Genomic DNA, 23569 nt, shown 5'->3' with positions numbered 1-23569 from the left:
CATTATATATAGCTTGTGCATTGATCTAGTTGACATAATTAGGTACTGTCTTATATTAAGCAGAATTATGAGTGGCAGTTTGTATCCACTTGCTATTTAAATGCTGCCTTGGTCTTTTTGCTCTTTCTCTGCAGGATCTGTCAGAGCACACCATGATCATGTTCAAACACACAGGACGGCTACGGTCGGCGAGGCTAGTCGGCAGAGATTTGGCGGAGCTGTACATGTGAGTGGTCGATGAGCACTGCATGGAAAAATTTAAAAACCCACGTGGTAACGCAAGCTATAGAAAGAGCCCTTTCTGTCATCTTTGTCACTTTGTGTGCTGCTGAACGTTCAAACTACTACACGCATATGGTAGTAGGGCTATGTAGTCGTAGTTGCTTTTGTGCCAGGAAATTTGGCTTAACTACAGTATTCACTCGCGTAATGAACGCATTTTTTTGTTAGAAATTTGAGTGAAATTTGGGGCGTGTTTATTATGCGAGGTAAACTTTATGAAAACTTTTCGGAATGAGCAAAAAATGCGATAATGCAAAAAATAAAAGTTTAGCCGTGTAGCTTTTCGCAATTGGCATGCACGTACACTGTTTGAGAACAGCTTCTTTGTTGCACCTTACTCATCTTTAGTGGTTGGTGGCGCTATCTTCTGCAAGCTGTCTTCACATCCCCCGTGCACGCCATAAAAGCGTTTTGCGGCTATCTTTTCCCCCAACTGTAACAGTGGTGTCCGCTGTGATCTCGAGGATCGCCCAGAAGCGGGCGCTATGACAAACTTCGCCAACCTCACGGCAACCTCGCACATTGACTGTGACGCCGCCATTGACATTGTAGCAAGTAACCAACATTGCAGCAAGCTACCCCCGAAGCATCAAAACAAGCCGTCGATGACAAGATTAATGACAAAATACGGTCGCCGCCTCGCTTCCACATGAGAAGTTCCTGTAGGTGCGTAGGACAAGTGAAGTGGAATGAGAATCAGGGGTGCTACCATGTTGCGGAAATCGTTAAGATCTTTTCTGGGTGACAAGTGATTTGTTCTGGTTTTCTAGAATCTTGCGACGCAATAGCGACGAATGGCCTCTCGCGACAGCGCGACAGCAAATACTGTCGGTGTTGCTCGAAAATTGTGTGTACATCGTTGGGCCTTGAAGATCCGTATTTGCAGGAAGTGATCGTCGGATGGCGCGGGCAGTATCGTGACCTTCACTCGCTGTGGTCTTGTCAGGTGCGACGTCTCTAGACGCGCAATGTTCGTGAGCACTGCTGTGATGCATGGATAATAAAAAAAAGCAGCAAAAGAAAACCTCGCCCGAAGAAAACTGCCGGACTTCAAATAAAGTTTATTCATTCAATCATTCAGTGAATGTGCTGCATGTAGATAAAAAGAAGAACATTACGGCGCGTGGCAACTGGCGAAGGGGGTAGGGAAGGATTGAGCCAAGGGGTTTGCATAATAATAGAAAATAGAAGGGATCCAACTGGCAGAAAGGCGCCAAGTTTCAGTTAGCAGTACTGCAGAAGAAGAATGTAAGGGGTGCGTTTATTACGCAGGGGAAAGAAAAAATTCAAATTTTGACGACTGAAGTTGGGGGTTTATTTATTATGCGTGTGTTCACTACGCGAGTAAATACGGTAACTAACCAAGATACATGTGGTGGCAGCTAGAGGTTTGCGCATTTTGTTGCTATAATATTTAACTTCCCAACAAGGTATTTAAAACATGAAAAAATGAATACAGAAGCAGGTCTGTACGGCTTGGATGCTGGCGGGGCTTAGTGAGCAGCACTGTGAATCATTGTACATACAAATAGTAATAGCTATGCTAGAGCATTCAAGTTACATGACTGTAGGCGAAGGTGTGTGCAAGTATGCATCTGAACTGCAAGTATGGACTGAAAAAAAGAAAGGGAATGAACCGAGGCATGTGTTTCTTTAGTCACGCAGCTATACAAAGCAGTTTGATAATAGTCTAGAAAAGCATGGGGGGGGTGATTATCTGCAGTTGTTAATTTATGTGCAGTATATATGATTGAAGTTAGTTACTGTGAAAGTACTTGCTGAAGTAGGTTTCTGAATGACAGTTTTAGAAAAGGCTAGCCTGCAAACTAGGCAGAGTAGCCTTGTTTTTGGCTTATAGCTTCTGCTTAATTAAGATAATTTATTTGTTAAAATTTCTCACTATATATATCAATCACTTGATGATACAGGGCCATTATATATTGGTGTATGCAAATATTACAAGTAGCAAGAAAATAAATAAGCTGGCATTTATTATAAGAACATGGTGCTTTGAAATCAAATGGGTAGGTACTATCGCAAATGTCATCTCACAATGAAGCGAGAGATAGGCTATTTGAAGTGCATATATCATGCATGCAAACAAGACCAATGCAGCTAAATGCCAATAAGTCTTAATGTTAGGGCACAATTTGGATACAGGCAAAGTTTTACCATCAGCATGCTGAATTTATGCACATATCATTTACACAAATCTTTTTTGCAATCATGTTTTATGTATTCCCGCTAAATTGCTCCCACCATCTTGTGGAGCTTCTGCAATAATTCACTCAAATCATGAGATGTTCTGGCTGTCACTGCCCTCCACTACTTCTTACCTTTTAGTGCTACATGAAGAATCTGTGCCCTTTATTCGTAGAAAATGATATTGTTCTTAGTGAATGTCTTTTCTCATTGTTTGTAAATCCATCTACCTGCCATGGTGGTGTAAAGGGTGTGCTGTTGATGTGCAAAGCATGAGAGCATGAATATGATTCCCAGTCATGGCATCCACATTTCAGTGGGGAAGGAGTCCAAAATTGCCATGTCAGAGAACTCCAAGTACTCAACATCAAGGCAGATCCCCGAGCAACTGTGTGCCTCATCATGCTATTCAAAGAAGGCAGAAGTTCAGGACATAGAGTTGCCTAATATACACTAGAGGGAACTCAGGTGTTAGTTTCTACGGGAGCTGAAACGCACAGCTCTTCAGCGAGCATGGGAATGATGGGTAGTGCACAGATTTGTCGAATCTTCATACTTTTGTCCTGCTTCTGGCTCAGTGTGTGTTCTTGTTGCTTGGAGCTGTTTTCTCACGAAACAAAAATCAACAAATGTTCATTGATTGTGCTTCACCACGTTATTTTTTTAGGCTTATCGTTTCGAATCGAGTCACAGAATTAAAAAGAATTTGTTCTTTCATTCAAAACGAAACTGAAACCAGCAATAAACGAAGCCGCAAGGGCGATTCGCCGCCTGCAAGTACAAAGACTAGGCAAATATGTGTACTACCCATCATTCCCATGGTCGCTGAATGATCGCAGTGCTAGAGTTTTTCTAGTTAATTTTAGGAAACTCTATAGATCAGGGAATGATGGCAGCTCAAACGGATGAAAGCTAGTTGTACTTGGGATGGTGCTAGAGCCAGCGTTTTGACAAGGTGGCTTGTCTTCATCAAGAAAGCAACTCCATTTCTCGGTATGCTTATATACGCCTTGATCGCTATTGCCCTACCTGGAAAGTTTTGGATGAGTAGAGCAAGATGTGCAAAAAGAAAAGCAAGAAAGGAAGAGAGGAGAGGGGCATTAGAGATAGGAGCATTAGCATGACAAGTGGCATAGCAGATCACTGTTGTACAGTGTAGTAAAGTACATAACTGTGTAGTGATTGTGATACATAAAAGCCCAGAATTCTGTTTACAGCAGGGTTTATATGTTCAAAGTTTTCTGTAAGTTGAAAAAAGAAAAATTTTATCATCGTGAATCGGCGCACACTCTCTTCATGCCTTTCTTTTCGTTTACGCCTGCTTCTTCCCCGACCACTTCGCTCCCAGAATGTGTGCGGCTATTTTTCCGACATGGGAGGCAGTAACTTGGGTGGCCGGGAGAACGAGTACAGGGAGAGAGAGAGAAAGAGATACCTGAAACAAAGAGAAAAGGTTTTGTGAAAGAAAGTTTTCTTGGTGAGAGAAGATTCAAACCCGCATACCCATGATCTGAAGGGGAGTGTTGTAACCACTCGGCTATCCAGGCACTCTAGCTGAGCGTAGTATAATTGGTGATTCTTGGTACAGTTGAACCCTTTTATAAGAGACATGCACTGGGGAGCATTTCTTGTCTATTATGTGAGGTGTCTCTTACAAGCAAGGTACCATGTAGGCATCTTCTCATCAGTCCTTATTTCAATGCAGACACACTGGAGTCTCTTACACCCATTTGTCTCTTATATCAGTGTTTCTTATATAGGGGTTTGGCTGTATAGGGGAAAGAAAGATGAAGAAGAGAGAAAAGAAGGGAAGAGCACTCGGTAACTGTCTGTAGGACACCTCGACCGAAACACCCGTGAGGGGCGGGGAATGAAGGAGGTAGAAAGAGAGAAGAGGATAAGAAAAAGATAGTGATTGGAGTAGAGGCAGGAGAGAAGCGCCTGGTTTACCGTGTTGAGCGGCTTAGAAAAGCCACTCAATAGGGTTTCCGTGTTCGAGAAAGGAGATCAGGGCCTCAAGAGTGGTATGATGGTGATCCTTGCAGCCGACTAGGAATAGGAAGTTCAGTGGGGACACACAGGGCAGACTGGGGTGGCGGTGTTCAGTTGTGAGCTGCTTCTGAGTGTTCACAAGAGCTGGGAACTTGCAGAGGAGATGTGAAACTGTTTATACTGTGCCGCGAATAGCTTGTATTGTATAGTATAGCAAAAGCTAGAGAACTGAGAGGGAGGAGGGGGAAAAGAGAAGGGGATAATGAGTACATAGAGAGAAAAAGAAAGATAGAAAAAGAGAAATAGAAAGGGTAGAACGGCAAAAGTATAGACGGTGTGAGAATGACTACAGAAAGAGAGAGAGAAAAAGACAATGAAAGCAAGAGAAATAGAAAAATAGAAAGATAGGAAAAAAAGAGAGGGAAAGATAGGAACATACAGAAATAAATATAGAAAGGAAGGGATTGAAAGAAACAGACAAAAAAGAGAGAGATAAAGAGCGAGCGTAGCAATGTATAGTACAGTGTAGCAAGAGGTGGGAAAGAGAGAAGTGAGAGGGAAAAAATCCCAGGCAAGCAAGGATCAGCTAGGTACTCACCAGCTCTGCTGTGACCATTCTTGCGTGGTAGTGCACACTATACTAAATTTTTTGTATCACATCCATGCAGCCAGCTGGGTGAGCCGCAGAAGGCAGTTCCCTTCCTGGTGGAGCTCGTGAGAAGCCAGGCGGACGAAGGGTGGCACCGGTTGGCAGCCATTGGGCAACGCCGCTTGCTCGACTGCTACGCTCAGACGGGCGAGTGGGGGCGCTATCTACGCGCTGCGCTGGCCCTGGCTACCTGCCCTGCCCTGCCCCTGGCCGAACGACTCCAGCTGTTTGAGGAGGTCCAGCCTTGCATGCAGAACCTGAGTGAGATGGGTGTGTGATGCGCTCTAGTGCTGTGTCGCTGTTTGTGTAGTATAACAAGTCGGAGGGGACCCCAATCCTTTATTGGATTATTGGAAGTGGCAGTGGCACCTTGGCATTTTTGTGCCCTGGTGTGTTTCTCGTTGTTAACGTTGTGTTTTCTTGCACGGCCAAAGTGGATCTCAGAGGCCATTTAGAAAGAAGCTCATGCTTTAAACCGGCTCCATGACGTGCTGCAACGATCCAAGCTTTCAATGAACACATTCCATTAATTTTCATTAATTGCTATTATTTTAATAAACTTAAAGGGGCCCCACAACACTTTTTTAAATAATCATGGTTACATTAAAAGTCGATATTGCTTCATGAATCAACTACCACATAAATATTTAGAATCGTCAAGTACGAGCAAAGTAACAAGGATTAGCTACACATATTAAAGGGGCCCTGCAACACTTCTTGAGCATAGTCAGAAAATGCTGCCGATCGGTAGTAGAGGCTCCCGAGAACATGCGAGCAAATGTTATAGCGCAGCACGTGGCCTGGAAATCACAATAAATTATCAGAGTCAGCTAAGAATTGCTTTCTCTTCCCTCGACAAATGACGGAAGATGCTTACAAATTACACTTAGAATGCCCATCTATGAGCCATTGGCTGATTTGAACATGGCTTGCTCGGTCGTGACAGAGATCGTTGCGAGAGGCCGTCACTTGTCCACGGCGGAATCGCACTGAAAAAGCTGCGTATTCGAAGAAAAAGAAAAAAGTGTTCAAGGCCACAAGGCATGCGTGAAGTTTTTGTTTGCCCCTCCCTTCCCTCCCTGCTTAGCTTCCAGCACTTTCGTTGAGACGAAAGAAGAGAGAGTGTGATTTCAGCATGTGACAAATCTTTGTAACTTCGCTAGTGCTGGATGGATTCTTAAAATTTTTGCGACGTTGAATTGTGAGGCAATACGCTTTCTAGCGAATTAATTCTTTGGTTACTCAAGAAAGTGTTTCAGGGCCCCTTTAAGCACTTTCTCTCTCTTTGCAGACCAGCAGGTAGGCTGAAAAATACACAGAGAATGGGATGACAAGTGGGCAAGAAGATTCATCCCTTTTTCAGTGCGTGTCATAGCCTTGAGCAAGTTTTCTTACTTTTTTCTGCAAACGTGCAGCTTACTTTCAGTGTGACAGCATGCATGGAGGGCATGTGGTGCTATCCAGGAGTGGCCATGGTAACTAGGCAGCTCACCATGCTCAAATCGGCCATCTGCTGTGAGCTTTGGATATATGGCAAAGTAATTTGTGTATACGGCTTTTTCTAAAAAGAGGAGGGAGTGATTTCTAGTTCACTTCAAGAATTAATTGTAAATTCCAGGCCACATGCTGTGCTATAGGCACTGGGCGGCCGTTGTACGGCACTAGCTGCGCTCCTCCCGAAAAGCGCCGCAAGCGGCGTCAGTGGCGCTACTGGCATGTGAAGCAGGTGACATGGAGAAGGCTCTCCTACTTTCGACATAGCATTCATAGCGTAGCAGTGGTGTTGTTTTGAACGATCCAAAGTTGTTTTCCATCGTGTTTGTCACCCAAGGCAGAAAGAAGGGGCAGCAACACCTTTTCTTGAACAATGCATGAAGCGCTTGACTGTCCGACATTTGTTCACATAACGGGGTGGCTGTTGTTGGGCTTCTGGGACACTCCTGCACAGTCGTTTGCAGTCTTGATAGCATTTAATGGTAACCAAGTCATCTAGAAATAATGACACATGTCCCTCTCATGTCTTCACACCGAGTAGCACCGTCGGAACATCAAGTGACTCAGCTTCTTTGCGCGGTACTGTGCTTTTAGGCGTTTGTTTACGTTCGGAGGTGGACCAGAAAGGGCATGATGGCTCCTCTCTTTCGAGAGTGCAGAGGAGACTAGCTCGACTGGCGAAATACTGTAAAATAAAGTAAAAATCTTTGCGTTTTAACTGCAGAACTTGCTGTACCACTCTCTTGGCGAGCCCTGACAGCTGAAATGCGCCCGTGGCAATGCCACTTATATTGCGCTGCGGCTTTCAAGGCTTGACCATGGCGCACAGGTTCTTGTGTGTTGCTCTACAAAAGGTTTGCCGCTGACATAAAGCAAGCCACGTGCGTGAAATCACGTAATATAAAGGTGACACCGGTTGCCTATTCAGATGAAGCTCAATGCGACAAGCTGCGATGTAATACCACCACATCTATTTTCATTTGAAATGCGAAGCATTTCTTAGCATACCGAAGACATTTTGAGTGTTTCTATCTGCGTGTATATCTATTTAGACAACAAAGTCAATATAGGCACTGTCGTCGTCACCTCCTTAAGCTAATTCGTATTAACCAATATCAGCATAGGGGTTACTATAGTACAGTATGACAAACTTGACTCCCTAGTTGCAAATTGAGTAGCACAAAAATCTTGGCGTGTACATCATGAAACCCTTTCCCCCTTCCACATGTGGCACATACACGGGCTGCGAGATGCATGTACGAGCCACATGTGATTCACAGTTTATATCTACCCAGAAGGGGCAACATACTTTAGTAACTCAAACGAGTGCACGTCAAGAAAATGTGGCATCAGCTGTGATGACCCCAGGTATGCAAAGAATAAAAATCAAGATACCAGAAGGAATTAAACACAGGCATTCTTAGAAGCAATCGATTATTCTAAAAAAGAGCCATGCCAGGTCTTCCAACTTTTTTCGGAAAGACCCTATGTGCAAAAACATATTGGTGCAACTAATGTCAGCAGTAGTTGCAGTGCTGGCTTTCTAATTTTATAACTGTCGGATAAAAATCGAGCGCGCCCATCGCTTAGGTGCTTACAAAGAAAGCAAATCTCGGCCAGTTATAGTTAAGTTTTCAAACTACAAAACAAAACACAAAATTCTTTCGGCTCGTACAAAATTAAAAGAACTAAATGTCGCCGTCACCGAAGATTTTTCCCCAGCTACGCGTCAGGCTCGGGGAAAGCTCGTGGCCTTTGCCAAAAGCCAACCCAGATCACCGCGATTCAAGCTGCACCATACCAAGCTAATAATAGACAAAAAGCACTACACTTATGACCTTTTCACTGATAGCATAACCGAGCTAAAGCTGTAGCAAAAAGATAACCAAGTACTCTCCCATCCAACCCCAACACGTGCTTTAACGTACGAACGTGTGAGGGGCACTGGAACTAAGTCGTGTAATGTATCTGTGCTTTTCACGAATGTTCGGAGTATTATTAACAAACGGGATGCTGTAACATCTGTCATTGGCACTTGTAACGCTGACATCATCGTACTAACTGAAACGTGGTTGCTCTCATACATTCAAGATCACGAAATTTCACACCATAGTTGTTTTTTGTTCTACCAATGTGATCGAACGATATGGCGAGGCGGTGGCGTTTTGTTAGGTATCTGGAAAGATTTGTCATCCCAGTGCATTCATGTTAGCACTAACCTCGAAGTTGTATGCGCCCTTGTTGAAATAGGGTCCCGAAAGTTGTCATTTTGCGCCTATCGCCCACCTACTGACTCGTCTAGTTCTGTAAGTGAGCTACACGGTGTGTTAAACATACTTGTTTCTCGTTATTCTACGTCCCCCCTGTTTCTGTTGGGTGATTTTAATATGCCAAATATAGAATTGGCTGATGAACATCCTACTATTTTTCCCTTCTTTACGTTCGCTCAAGAATTCCTAGACCTATGCTCTCTTTTTTCACTAACTCAGTTAGTCAAAGAACCGACAAGAATAATGAACGGTACAGCTAACACTCTTATCTAGTACTTACAACCATGCCTGATTTTGTTTCTAACCTCGCACATCTACCAGGTCTGAGCGATCATTCTTTACTCACATTTAGTCTAAATGTATTGCGTCCCAAAACAACAAAACTAAGTAAACCTGTCCGCAACTATATCTGTGCTAATTTCGAAGCAATTAACAACGAGCTAGGCGAATTTCTTGACCCTTTTTTTAACGATTTTGATAATCAAACAGTGGAAAATAACTGGAACATGTTTACTAAGAAAGTTAGCGATCTCATGGAGAAATACATTCCTGTTCACTCTATCTCTTCCAGCTGTAATGCTCCATGATATACAAGTAACCTTAAACACTTATCTAACAAGAAAAAACGCTTGTACCAATCAGCTAAACTTTCTAATAATGATATGCTTTGGGCGGCTTACACACTAGCTAATGATAACTACAGTATGTTGCGGCACTAAGGTCAGCCAAAGAGAACTTTTCTTACTGTATTACTCACTATGCTAGTTACTGACACTAAAAAGTTTTGGCGCACCATCAATCCTCGTGATAACAATATCGTTCATCTAACCGCCACCGACGGTGCTGCAATTTATTCGGGAGAGTGGGCTAAGCCTTTTAATGAAATCTTTGTGCGAAATTTTTCTTTTTCCAAAAACGTCTGCATGCCACCTCTTTCCAATCATTATTGATATGTTTCCAATCATTATTGATATTATTGATACATTGATATGTTTCCAATCATTATTGAACCAAGCGGAATCGCAAAAGTAATTAAAACACTCAAAGTTTCTTCCGCTCCCGGTTGTGATGAAATCAGCCCTAAATTCTTGCAGAGCACTTGCGCCTATTCATCCATCATTTTAACAAAGATTTTTCAGCAATCACTTGACGATGGTTGCTTGCCTGCCGACTGGACGGTGGGGAAGGTGATTCCGATTTATAAATCAGGGAACGAAAACTCGCTGCTTAATTACCGACCCATTTCACTTACTAGCATCCCTTGTAAGATCCACGAACATGTTCTTTTTTCACACCTTGTTAATTTCTTAGAATCAAATTCATTTTTTACGCGATCACAGCATGGTTTTCGCAAAGGTTACTCATGTGAAACACAGTATCTTTCACACATAAGCTTCATGCCATACTTGATCGATCATCATCTGCTGACTGCATTTATTTAGACTTTTCAAAAGGATTGGAAAAGGTGTGCCATAAACTACTACTACACAAGTTACGTCAGCTTAATATTGAACGAAAACTTCTTGCATGGCTTGAGATTTTTCTAACTACTCGCTCGCAGTTCGTTTCGATTAACAACCGAAATTCTAATAATACCTTCGTTCAATCGGGTGTGCCACAACGTTCTGTTCTCGGCCCTCTGCTTTTCCTAATATATATTAATGATATAACGTCGTGCGTTTCATCTAATATAAATTTTTTTGCTGACGATTGCATAGTGTTCCGAGAAATAATCTGTGACGATGACCTTATCACCCTCCAAACTGACCTAATTCTATAACGGCTTGGTGCTTAAAGTGGCGCATGGAACTCAATGTTAGCAAGTGTAAATTTATGCGTGTATCCAGAAAAAATAACCCATTACGTGTTTACTACCTTGATAGCACCACCATAGACTCTGTTTCTTCCTATAAATATCTCGGTGTTAACATTACTAGCAACCTCTCCTGGAACGTTCACATTGAACATATTATTAACAATGCAAACCGCATGCTGGGTTACCTGAGGCGTGATTTTGCTAAGGCACCATCTTCTCTTAAACTACTGTTGTACAAAATACTTATTCGTTCTAAATTAGAATATGCCCCGTGTACAGTCGACTCCCGTTAATACGAAGTTCACGGGAACCGCAAAAAACTTCGAATTAAACGAACTTCGAATTAAGCAAAAAGCACTAAAACGGCACTTTTATTAGTTTAAAAGCGCGACAGTTTTGACAGTTTTGCCTCCAGAACAGTCGTCGTCTTTAAATGTCAGGGTCTTGTCCGGTAGCAGCCGATAAAAAAGCGCAGTCTCGTCTGCATTAAAAATGTCTGCCGGCTGGTATTCTTCGAGGTACTCGCGAAGCTTGCCCGCTTTCCATGTCAGGCACGTTTCCTCATCGACTGACGCCTTCTCCCCACACACGCTTTTAAAAATCAAGTCGTGGCGATGTTTGAAACGCGTAAGCCACCCATCCGAAGCAGCGAAGTCGTTGATGCCCAACATTTCAGCAAGCGATGACGCTTTTGCCGTGACGACATCACCACTGAGAGGAAGTTTGTTGTTTCGTGCCTCTCTGATCCAAATCAGCAGTGCTTCCTCCAACTCGGGGTAGGCGCCGGTGCGCATCCGCTTCCGCGATGTTTTGAATTTTTCACTTTCAAACGCATCCAATATTGAGCGCTTATTCTTTATGAAAGTCGACAGCGTGTTAGGCTTAATGCCGTACTTTCTTGCAATGTCTTGTTTGGTGGTGCCTCCCTGGTCAACTTCCTTCAAGACTTCGACTTTCGTCGCTAGGTCTAGCGTTCGGTAAGGGCCACGAGTTGCCATTATCAAACGTACGTCACCACCACAACACTCAAAATCAGAAACGCGGAAACACGTGTGGAATCAACCCAGCGCGCGGGTGACGCAGTGACACACTCGAGTCTCGACAAAAGTCAACTAAACAATCAGTCGATGCCGCCGATTATTCAACCATGCCAGTACTCTCCCATCCAACCCCAAGTACTCTCCCATCCAACCCCAACACGTGCTTTAACGTACGAACGTGTGAGGGGCAGTGGAACTAAGTCGTGTAATGTATCTGTGCTTTTCACGAATGTTCGGAGTATTATTAACAAACGGGATGCTGTAACATCTGTCATTGGCACTTGTAACGCTGACATCATCGTACTAACTGAAACGTGGTTGCTCTCATACATTCAAGATCACGAAATTTCACACCATAGTTGTTTTTTGTTCTACCAGCGTTAAAAAGATTGCCAGCGTTAAAAAGATTGCCGCTTCAAGATCTGTGGCGCTGCGGACAGTAGTGATGGCGAAGACACCAGCGCGGTCCGGCAGATGTTTTGGCATACGAAAAGTTCCCTATTTTACTGTAAAATTACGGTCGCGACGAGACTGTCGATTGAAAAAACTTCAAATTAACCAATATTACGGGTTTCTAACTTCGAATTATCGAGCATTTTTTTCTATACGATTGCATGCAAAACTGATGGGACCACTTGCTCATTTCTAATTAACCGAAACTTCCTATTAAGCGACTTCGAATTACCGGGAGTCGACTGTATTTGGGATCATTATTGTAACAATCTCATAAACTCACTTGAAATGGTGCAAAGCAATTCTGCCCGTTTCATCCTGTCAAACTATAACCGAACTGCCAGCGTAACAACAATGAAATCTACCCTTAACCTTCAATCCCTAGCAGTTCGACGTAAAATTTCCCGACTTTCGTTGTTCCACAAAATATTTTATCACCAACATCTGCGTGAAGAACTCATTTTGCTTCCATTGTACGTTTCTTCTCGCCTTGATCATGCTCACAAAGTCGGTATTGCATCAACACGAACGGCCGCTTTTTCTCAATCATTTATTCCCCGTACGTCATTAGAATGGAATCACCTTCCCTCTCCTACAGCAATCATTGTAAATCACACGATTTTCAAAAATGCCATAGTCAACATTTTGTAATTCCTGCTTGTTGTGTACAGTTATGCTTGCTTGCTGTATTTCTTTTTGTTTTGCCTAATTTTGTATAAGATGTTTGTTATGTTATTCTCTCGCTGCTTTTTTTTGTTAATCTTATGAATGTACCCACTCTCCTCTATAATGCCATTGACCCTGAGGGTATTGCTAATAAATAAATAAATAAATAAATAAATAAATAAACATTAAATACAGGGCGTTTCAAGAAATGTGTCCAATATGCTTAAGAAATCAGGCAAAAACATTATTTTCTCGCTCTCTTCACAGTTGCTTTTTCTATGGTCGCAGCCACCTTAAAAGGCTTGAAGGTATTATTTAGAATGGTAATTAGAAAAGTTAAGATAATAAAATATTTATTAGTGGGGTTAGGCAGTGAAGTCAAATGGGAGAATTGAAGGCCTTCATGCTAAGAACTGATTGCCGCTTTGAGATTTCGGGAAAGCAGCCTCTTGTAATAACTGCGAATTAATTAAATTCTCCCCAAGGCTGCGGTTAATGCAGAGATCTCTAGTGGACTATCCCATGCTTGGCAAGTGGAAAGAGGTGCGTGAAAGAGGAAAAGACTTGAAGTCTGTGAAGGCAACACAAAGTCACTGCTGTGACACTGCCTTACTAACATACTAAAACATGTATCACAAATTCACTATCACAATGTGTCATTTAATCTAGTGTGTGTAAAAAAGTGCAGCCTTAAGGCGACTCACATCGAAAACAGTGTAGGCAAGTTTCGGATCTTCGTCTTCAAAAAATTCTAAATGGAAAGCTTTGATGTGGCTTTGGACAGAAGTGTGAAAGGAATGAAAGTTTATGGGAACTTGTTTCTTACTGCAATGCTTGAAGAAGCCTTGTACACCATTATTTCCAGGAGATGGGCCTGTGGCTCTGCCCATGGAAGGCCTGGTGTCGCTTGAGGCGGACGAGGCTAGTGGTTTCCTTCCGCTGCCACCACCAGCATCAACAGTTCCACGGTGGGCCGAGGGCAGCGAGGTGGAGCTGTCGTTGACTCTAACGAGCCAGCTACCAGCCACCCTCAAGGGCTGCACCCTGACCCTACACCTGCACCGGCTAGAGTCACCACCGTCTGTACCCAACACACCCACCGTAAGAGGCCACTCATTGTCATCAGCACTGTCGCACAGCTCTTCAGCTTCTTAGTTAAAAATATTGTGGGCATTTGTTTCTTACATCTTCATCATCTCTGCATGATCACAATCACCATCATCAGCTTGTTTCTTTGTCCTCATTGCCATTCTGGGTCATCATCATCGTCATCGTCTGTGTACTGGCTCTGCCCGTTCGTTTTGCGAAGTCTTTCCTCAAATAAACGCTATCGCAACCAAGACTACGACGACTTCATACGTGGTAGAGGTGGATTTTCGGTCCTCTGTCCTCCCGCAGCCCTCTATACTCCCTTGAGTTTCGTTCAGGCCATCGCTTGCGCCCACTGTCAAGCAGCATGTCCCAGACCGAGCCTGCCGGCACTGATGTCATCAACCACGCACTGCCGCAAGCTGCCCCTCCTACTTACGTACACGGACATCAGCGGGAACCCCCGCTCTTCGCTGGTCTTCGGCGAGAAGACGTAGAAAACTGGCTTGATGACTGCGACCGCGTAAGTGCCGCTAATAGGTGGGACGAAGCCGCCAAACTGCGTTACGTGCCTTTTTATCTGATCGGAGTCGCGAAGACATGGTATTTTAATCACGTCGTTGACTTACCTGACTGGGGTACCTTCCAGCAGCAGCTGCGACACGTCTTTGGGACACCAGACATTCGATCTGCCGTCGCGAAAAGGACACTCGATACTCGCCGACAACATCCCGATGAATCGTACACTTCATACATCGAGGAAGTCCTTACACTCCGGCCGGCGTGTCAATCAATCCATGCCGGAATCGGACAAAGTGCGCCATATATTGAAAGGCATTGGGCCTGTTGCCTTTAATGCCCTCGCTGTGCAAAACCCAGTTACCATCGCTGATGTCGTGACGACATGTCAGCGCCTTGATGCGCTGGACTCCGTTCGCCTTCAACCGGACATTGGCGACCACCACTCCACGTCAGATGGCCATCTGCGTGACCTCATCCGGGACATTATACGCGAAGAATTGCGGTCCATGGGCTTCACACCTCCTACACCGCGATCTACACAGTCTTCGGAAATGCCCTTACATGACATCATCAGGGAGGAACTTACATCCCTGACTGGCTCTGCGCCCGTACAGCCACCTGCTTCTCACCCCATATCCACGTACCCTCAAGTTGCTGCCGTGCCTCCCATAGACGCCCACGCGACATTGCCGCGTCCATCCTACGCGTCAGTTGCTGCCGCTCCCCCGGTGAACTACCATTCCGTGCCCCCTGACCCTTCGGCCCACCTGACCATGCTATCTCCAGGTGCCCCGAATGCCTTCTGTTCCCCACCGTGGCGCTCGTCTCGCCCTGTATGCTACTACTGTGGCTATCGCGGCCACATATCTCGTTTCTGCCGAAAGCGCCAGCAAGATGAGCATCAGAACGACGTGCGTGAACGGGATTTGTACACCGAGGCGTCTTATCAAGGTCGACGTTATTCGTCTTCCCCGCACCGGTCTCCATCTCCTCCTGCATCGACTACACCACGAAACAGATGAAACACGAGACGCCGCTCGCCTTCGCCCTTCCGCCGTTCCACTTCTCCACTTCGGCTCGCCTCATTCACCTCTGATATTCATTCGGAAAACTAAGGGATGCAGTTTGTGGAGGAAAAACTGCATTCGGAATTAGAACTGAAATTCCTCCATCAGGCCCGTGTAACATGGTTTCTGTGGAAGTGGAAGGAGTGCGAGTCGATGCTTTAGTGGACACAGGTGCGACATTGTCTGTGATACGTGCTGATTTGTGTGAACATTTAAAAAAAAGTAGTGACGCCTTACGATGGCCCCACGTTAGTTGCTGCCCAGAGGAATGTCATTCGCCCTTCCGCGTTTTGTACTGTGCGTGTTTTCTTCGACGGCATCTGCCATCATGTCCAGTTTGCTGTCCTGTCCCGCTGCTCTCACCAACTAATTTTAGGGTGGGATTTTCTATCATCTGCTTCCGCGGCGATTTGTTGTGGACAACGCGTCGTTCACCTCGCTGACACCGACTACATGCTTGACGACAACAATCAGAAGCCACATCGTCTGGTCGCTGCGAAAGACATTGAACTGCCGCCACTACAAGAGCAAATTGTCAGCATTACGTCCAACGACATCTATGACGGGGATGTATTGGTCTCACCGTCACCACTTTGCGTTCGCAAAGGTATAGTTCTTCCGTCCGGGGTCATTCGTTTTTGCAATGGCTTGACACTTGTCACCGCTGTTAACTCTACACTGGAGATCTTACTGCCACAGGGCACTACTGTGGCCCGTGTTGCTGACTTCGAGCCTGTATTTGTCACGCCACTTCAGGCCATCGCATCCAAAGAACCTTGCCTCGGTGAGCATGTTTCTTCCTCCGCCTTTACCACCGCTATCAGCAGCGAATTGACATATTCACAGAGGCAGCAGCTGCTCGCATTGTTACAGAAACATGCAAATTCTTTCGATATTTGCTCGTCTAAGCTGGGCCGCACTAATACTACAGCACATCGAATTCAAACTGTTAGGACATCTATCGTACACCGCCGACCCTACCGCGTGTCTCTAACTGAAAGAAAAATTATAGGAGAAAACGTTGCGGACATGCTTAAACGGTAAGTCATCCATCCCTCATCTAGCCCTTGGTCGTCTCCTATTGTTTCGGTCCATAAAAAGGATGGCTCTGTGCGGTTTTGCGTGGACTATTGGGCGCTCATTAAGATCACACGCTAGGACGTGTACCCTATGCCACGCATTGACGACGCCCTTGATTCCCTACAAGGCGCGGAATTCTTTTCAAGCATCGACTTGCGTTCTGGGTACTGGCAGATCCCCATGCATGAAGACGATAAGGATAAAACAGCATTCGTAACCCCCGACGGGCTATATGAATTCAACGTGATGTCTTTCGGGCTCTGCAACGCACCTGCGACTTTTGAGCGCATGATAGATACCATGCTGCTCGGCCTGAAATGGAAAAGTTGTCTTTGCTACATGGACGACATTATTATCTTTTCGTCAATGTTTCCTGAGCACATAGAACGATTGGATCAAGTTTTGACTCGCCTTGCCGGCGCCGGACTTCAAATAAACACTAAGAAATGCTCTTTCGCTAGCAAATCTATCAAGGTCTTAGGGCACGTCATTAGCAAAGATGGCATCTGGCCCGACCCTGACAAGATTTCTGCAGTTCTTCACTTTCCGCGTCCCGAAAAACCAAAGGAGCTTCGCAGTTTCCTTGGTCTCGCCTCCTATTTTCGCCGGTTTATCCAGAACTTCGCTTCTATTGCTGCTCCATTACACCAACTACTTGCTTCCAACGTCCCCTTTCTGTGGTCTCAAGAATGTCAAACGGCATTCGACCTGTTGAAGCTGGCACTCACGTCTATACCTCTGCTCTGCCACTTTGACGAAGCCGCACCGACTATCCTCCTTACCGACGCTAGCGGCCTTGGTATAGGAGCCGTTCTTCTACAACGCGACAAGTCTTCCCTAGAGAAAGTTGTTGCATATGCCAGTCGCGTACTCACCCCTGCCGAAAAGAACTACACTATAACTGAGCAAGAGTATTTGGCTGTGGTTTGGTCGGTCCAGAAGTTCCGTCCCTATCTTCACGGCCGTCACTTCACAATCGTTACGGACCACCATGCCTTATGCTGGCTTTCTACACTGAAGAACTTGTCTGGACGCTTGGGTTGGTGGATACTACGCTTGCAGGAGTACGACTTTGACATAACTTAAAAGTCAGGCAGAAAACATCAAGACGCCGACGCTTTATCTCGTTTTCGCTTCCAACTACCCATATCAGCGTTGGTGAGAACTCAACCGCCACATCTACCAAAGTTCATACGCTTGCATCATTAAGGCAACCCTCTTCGGACGACGAGTCAACATTTATCTCTCACCAGCGGTCGGATTCATACTGCAGACGCATGATGGACCACTTTTCGGGAGTTTCTCATCCACCCAACGCCCGACTCCGTCGTCAACTCCTGCACTTTAAGCTGGACAAAGGTGTTCTCTACTGCCACGTCTATCACCCTGACGGTCAGCGCTGGGTTCCTGTACTGCCACGCTCTCTTCGACTTCAGGTGCTCGAAGCCTTCCACGACGACTTGACTGCTGGTCATCTTGGTTTTAAAAAAACTCTTGACCGCATTCGATGTCGTTATTACTGGCCTGGCCTTTTTTCTAGTGTAGCACGGTACGTCGGCTCCTGCTACCCATGCCAGCATCGTAAACTCCCCACGTCTGCACCTGCTGGACCTCTACTGCTGGACCTTGTATGAAGTCTTGGTAGTCTTGGCTGCGTCAGCATTTATTTGAGGAAAGACCTCGCAAAACGAACGGGCAGAGCCAGTACACAGACGATGACGATGATGATGACCCAGAGTGGCAATGAGGACAAAGAGACAAGCTGATGATGGTGATTGTGATCATGCAGGGATGATGACGATGTAAGTAACAAATGCCCATACTATACGTGCCTGCCGATACTTGCCAAGCTCTGTTATAACTTTTTGGATGAGTGTTCTGGGTGTTCTACATTTGGGGATGAGTATTCTAGGTGTTGAACATTTTCTTTAAATTTGGAAACTGCCCTTGAGACGCACACGAAAAAGGGGCCCCTTTTCTGTATCCACTCGTGATGTGAAACTAAAGAAAGGAAACCGCACACACCTTGCGTCAGACACCATCACATAGCAGGAGATGCAGAGGGGTTATTCTGTGCGCCATACTTTAAAAAAAGAAGGAATATCGAAGAGTGTCGGGTTCTGCGTTGTCGACACTTGCAGCGTGTTGCTCAACTGCAACGGTGTAGCAACTGTGATAGTGGTTAGTTCACGCTTATCCTGTGTAGATCTGCAAGTACTTTTGAAGCGTCCTTCATTGTGCTTCAGAGGGAAGCTGCAATTATAGAGCTGCTTGTCGATCTTCGTGTCACATTCCAATATCTTGCTATCGCATTCGTTGCTTCGCACTTGCGGCGAAACTGACTGTTTATTCTTCGGTCTTCTGTGATTTGTCTTACTTGTGTCACGACGGCTTTCAAAAGAGAGTGGGAAGTAACTTTTTATGGTTGTGTACTGTCCACAGTTGTTCAAAATTCAAACATAGAAGCTCTTGGTTTTCGCACTGCTCAAAGAAAAGGGAAGACTACAAAGATGTGCATGCAATTAACTGTGATTCGCCGTGATGCTTCACATTTCTTTGTACTGCTTCATGCTTTATGCAACTCACTGGGGTGCTAGAGAACCACACATTCCTTTGTTTGCTCTTGAATCATCATACATAGAACAATCTTGCCTACGTCCCTGAATAGCCGTATTTCCTCGAACGTAACCTGACTTCATATTCGCAATGCCTATGAACTGTCGTGCCACCAAGTGGAATTCAAGAGCATTCTCTCAAGGAGGGTTAGTAGACAACACATTGGCAGCACTACGCACTCGCTGCCTTGTTTGGCTGTGCTAGCCTCAGTGTTATCACAATAACAAGAAACGAACATTACAACTTTGCATGTTTCCAGCATTGTTGACCAAACGGGTCCTTCATGATACTGTAAATCTGATTCGTTCTTGCAAGATGCGAAGTTTTCGTTAAAAAATATGGCAACTAGTGCTTTCAATGGTAGCCCACAGCATGCACATATCAGCTTTGCAAGGTTTTCTGTTGCGACATAGGTCAAGTAAATCTTATCGTCTGACCTTTTCAGTTGAAGCTCATCCTGTTTTACTTACATATATCATTCGTTAGACTTTTTGTAGTGCATGCATCCCATAACATTGTATGCAAGTTGCTTGGGCTCGTGATGTGATTTTCTGGGATTGAGCAATCTCAAACTAACAATACTTTAAAATAAGACACTTGGTCCTTTTCCAGAAAAGTGCTGTTATGAATCAAGCGAGCGAAGCTTCAGCCATTCGGGGATTCACTCACTCCATCATAATTGTAGAGCAAACACTCTAAATTCCGTCCTTCACCTATGTTGCTTTCAGGGCTGTGTCTCCTGTTTTTGTAGGCTTGTTGATAGCTGGCAGCACATGGCAAGTGATTTGCTTGTTGACCGAATTGAGAGCAAAATGTTCTCCATGCCCAGACATTAACATAGTATCGCAGGGTGGTCGGAGTCATTCGATGAAGGATTTTCAAGTTGCTTTCAGCAATGAAGATGAAAGGAACCATCTTGGCGCCGAGGATATTTAACTGGGCATAGAAGGCCATGAAAGCACTGATAGTGACAGCATCAATGAACGATCAGCTGCTAACTCACAAGGAGTGAGTTGCACTTCATGTCCCGCCGTACGTTATTGTTTTCTCACGCTCGCAAGCCATTTTGATTGTATATAATGTATCATATTGTTGAGCAAGATCAAAACACAAGCATATTTTTTCTTGCGTATTGCATGTGGCACAGCTATCGTGGAGCACCGCACGCTGCCAACACGCTCAGGCTTGACCGGCAAAGCAAAACGATTAGAGCAATGAAAGGTGCCGTCGCGGCCACAATCCATGCCACTCGGCTAACTTCTGTGTACTTCACCTGTACCTTCTGAACGGCATTGTTGTTAGACAAATTTTTGCAACCTCAAAAAGTTTGACGGTGCGAAAAGCATCTGTGGTGCATTCTTAGCAAATTAATGTTTCTATAATGCTGATTGAACCTGCAACATCCAAGTGCCGTGCGTTGTGCACGGCTAGAGTCTGAGCATGACTGTGACAAAAGTGCTACTGAATGGGATGTTAAATGCTTGTGTTCCATTGAAGAAGTTACTCCGTGCTCTTGACTGTGCAAGTAGTGACAATGATGTAATACATTTGCAAACTATAATTATGTTGAAAATGCGATCTCGTGCAGCAGCGATTGTGCTACTCACTAGTGGTCTACTGCTGTGGTGAATTTGTTGGGAAGCCTCCTTACGTACTATCTTGAAATGCTGTTCAGTTCATACATATATTGCAGTCCAAGCAGTTTTTTGTAGCGCACACAGGGTTTTGCAAAGCTTCATTGGTAATGGAGCTGAAATATGAACTTTCACGCTGCAGCAAATATTTAAGTGGCGAGCACTTTCTACTTCCCATGGTTTGGGAAAGTATTTCGGTCTCATATCTATTTCAGTGCAACTCATGACTTTGTCAGTTGAAAGTGGCACGAGCTGTACGTCCACACGTTTTATTTGTTCTTATGCTAACAAACGGGTAGACCCTTCTGCAGGTGTCGTCTTGAATCACACAGCAACCACCCATAGTTCGTGGTCATTGCGAATATAAACAGCACCTCTAACTGCAATTTGAGAAAAAAGTTTTAAAAAAGAGGGAGAGAAAGACCCCACTGCTTATTGCTGTGAAGCCATCTTCATTCCGGGAAGCATTGTCTGAAAGCCATCTTGAACAATGAAATTAGTGTGTAAATCGTGCCCTGACTTTACCGTGCACTTATGAGTATTTCTTGCAGGAGTTATAGTATATGTGAAAATGTGGTACCCCATCCGTCGGTGTGCTTTAAAACTTTCAGAAACAGCGTGGCCGGTGGAGTTGGCTAGCATCGAGTGGTCGCCCTGGCGGGTGGAGTCCTCGCATGGCTGTGCTGACACCACGTTCCACATCGAGTCCCTCCGCGGGTCGAGGAACCTCCGGTCACCATGCTGCAGGATCGGTGGGGCTGGTGTGCTCCAACCTGCCTGTTGTACCGCCTCAGGCACCGTGCCTCACGAACACTGGTGGTAGTGGCGACATCGAGTTCCAGCTCCTAGGTGTTGACCTGGTGCCAGGAACCAATCGGTTCACCTTCCACCACAAGGTGGGGGGTTGCACAGAACACAGCATACTGTATGCTTAAGGCACAACGTCCAGATAAATATGTGGACACGACTTGTTTTTGCCAGTTCTTTGGACTAGTAGTCAAGGAGGAGATAGATGCATTACTCAATGATGAATGGAACCTTCTGCGTTATCACTGTGTCTTTCCTTAATCTCAGTGTGTTTCCTACTACAGCAGCCAAACACTTTGATGAAAGCATTACATTTAGGCTTGTGTGAATAGTGAAATTTAGGTTCGAAGCGAATAGTCATCTTGGTCGAATAATTTCAAATCGAATTTGAATGCTATGTATGACATATAAAGAAAAATGGGCATATTTATAATGACCTAACATGCAAGTGATCACCTTACAATACATAACATTTTAAAATTATGGTACTTAGAATATAAGCCGGCATAACAAGCCTTTAGGCTTAAAAAAATAATGAATCTATTTGAGGGTAATATGTTCATTTACCGGGCTCCTGTAACACTTTCTCAAGTAGCCGTGGAATTGATTCACCAAAAAAGCTTATTGCCTCATGAATCCACTGCCGCAAAAATTTTTAGAATACATCCAGAATGAGCAGAGTTGCAAGAATTTGTCGCACGCTTCATTTGAATTTTCTCTTGTTTTGTCCCAACGGGAGCACTGGAAGTTAAGGAGGGAGCAATGGCATGGCAAAAAAAAATGTGTCACGCGTGACTCATGACCTTGAGAACTTTTTCTCTCTCTCTCTTATTTTTTTCTTTGAATATGCGGATTTTTAGTGGGATCACGCATGTACGCATCGACATGTCGCGGCCTCCCATGGGGGCCTCAGTAACGACCGAGCGTGCCATGCTCAAGTCAGCCAATGACTGATACAATGGCTGTAACGAGTAATTTTTGAGTTTTATCCGTCACTTGTTAATAGAAAAGAAAGCGATTGTTAGCTGACTGAGAATTTACTTTTGATTGCAGGCCGTGTGCTACGCTATAATATTTGGCTCACGTGTTCTCTGTAGCCTTGACTACTGGTTTGCAGCGTTTTCTGACCAGGCTCAAGAAGTGCTGCAGGGCCCCTTTAGATTTGTAGTGGGGCTTCAAGGCAAATCACATTTCTTTTAGTTAGGTGCTTTCACTGCTTAGCATTTTCACACTCCAGTAAAATTATTTTTACAGGCAGTTACATGCAAACTAATACACACCTATTTCTTCATTGCAAATACTTAGAAATTTTTAATATTTTAAATTCGAACCGAAATAATTCAAATATTGTACTATTCATTTGAATGTTCAAAGCATTCGAATATTCACGCAAGCCTAATTACTAGGCTTGTATGAATAGTGAATTTTAGGTTCGAAGCGAATTCGAAGAGAATAGTGATTTTGATAGAATAATTTCGAACCGATTTCAAATCGTATGTATGACATATAAAAAAAGGGAATATTTATTATCACCTAACTAACCTGCACAATATTTCTTTTGAATTGAAATAAGGGCTCTATGCAAATGCCTTTTTTTTTTTCCATTCAAAGGAAGTCGAAATAACCTTTAGTAGTTGTTTGGGTAGGATGCGAGTGATAACCTGCAACATCCTTCACGTTTTAAAATTTATTATACTTGGAGCATATAAGACATGATAACAAGCATAATAAACTGAAGAATTGATTTGAGGGTAACATGTTCCTTTAAGGGGCCCTGCAACACTTCTTCAAGTAGTCATGGAGCCAGTAAACATGCTTGTTGCCTCAGAAAATTACCGTCGCAAAGTTTATAGAATCATTTCAGTAGGAGCGGAGTTCCAAAAATTTGTC

General features: G+C 44.4%; 1 protein-coding gene across 3 annotated transcripts in view; it reads left to right on the top strand.

Annotated features, from left to right (window-relative positions):
• LOC142817922 (trafficking protein particle complex subunit 10-like) overlaps nt 1-23569 on the top strand; it is a 91771-nt gene that overhangs the window by 34500 nt on the left and 33702 nt on the right. For 2 of the 3 annotated variants that reach the window (XM_075895883.1, XM_075895886.1), the window contains exons 12-15: nt 135-226; nt 5145-5395; nt 13730-13965; nt 21484-21768. In XM_075895883.1, the coding sequence (XP_075751998.1) occupies nt 135-226; nt 5145-5395; nt 13730-13965; nt 21484-21768 (864 nt within the window). The remainder of the gene's footprint in view (nt 1-134; nt 227-5144; nt 5396-13729; nt 13966-21483; nt 21769-23569) is intronic. The other variant, XM_075895884.1, reaches the window with a different exon arrangement.

The sequence above is a fragment of the Rhipicephalus microplus genome, chromosome 5, assembly GCF_043290135.1.
Source record: "Rhipicephalus microplus isolate Deutch F79 chromosome 5, USDA_Rmic, whole genome shotgun sequence".
NCBI classification, from domain to species: Eukaryota; Metazoa; Arthropoda; class Arachnida; order Ixodida; family Ixodidae; genus Rhipicephalus; species Rhipicephalus microplus.
The sequence above is the reverse complement of the archived record's forward strand: the minus strand, read 5'-3'. Positions and strand labels throughout refer to the sequence as shown.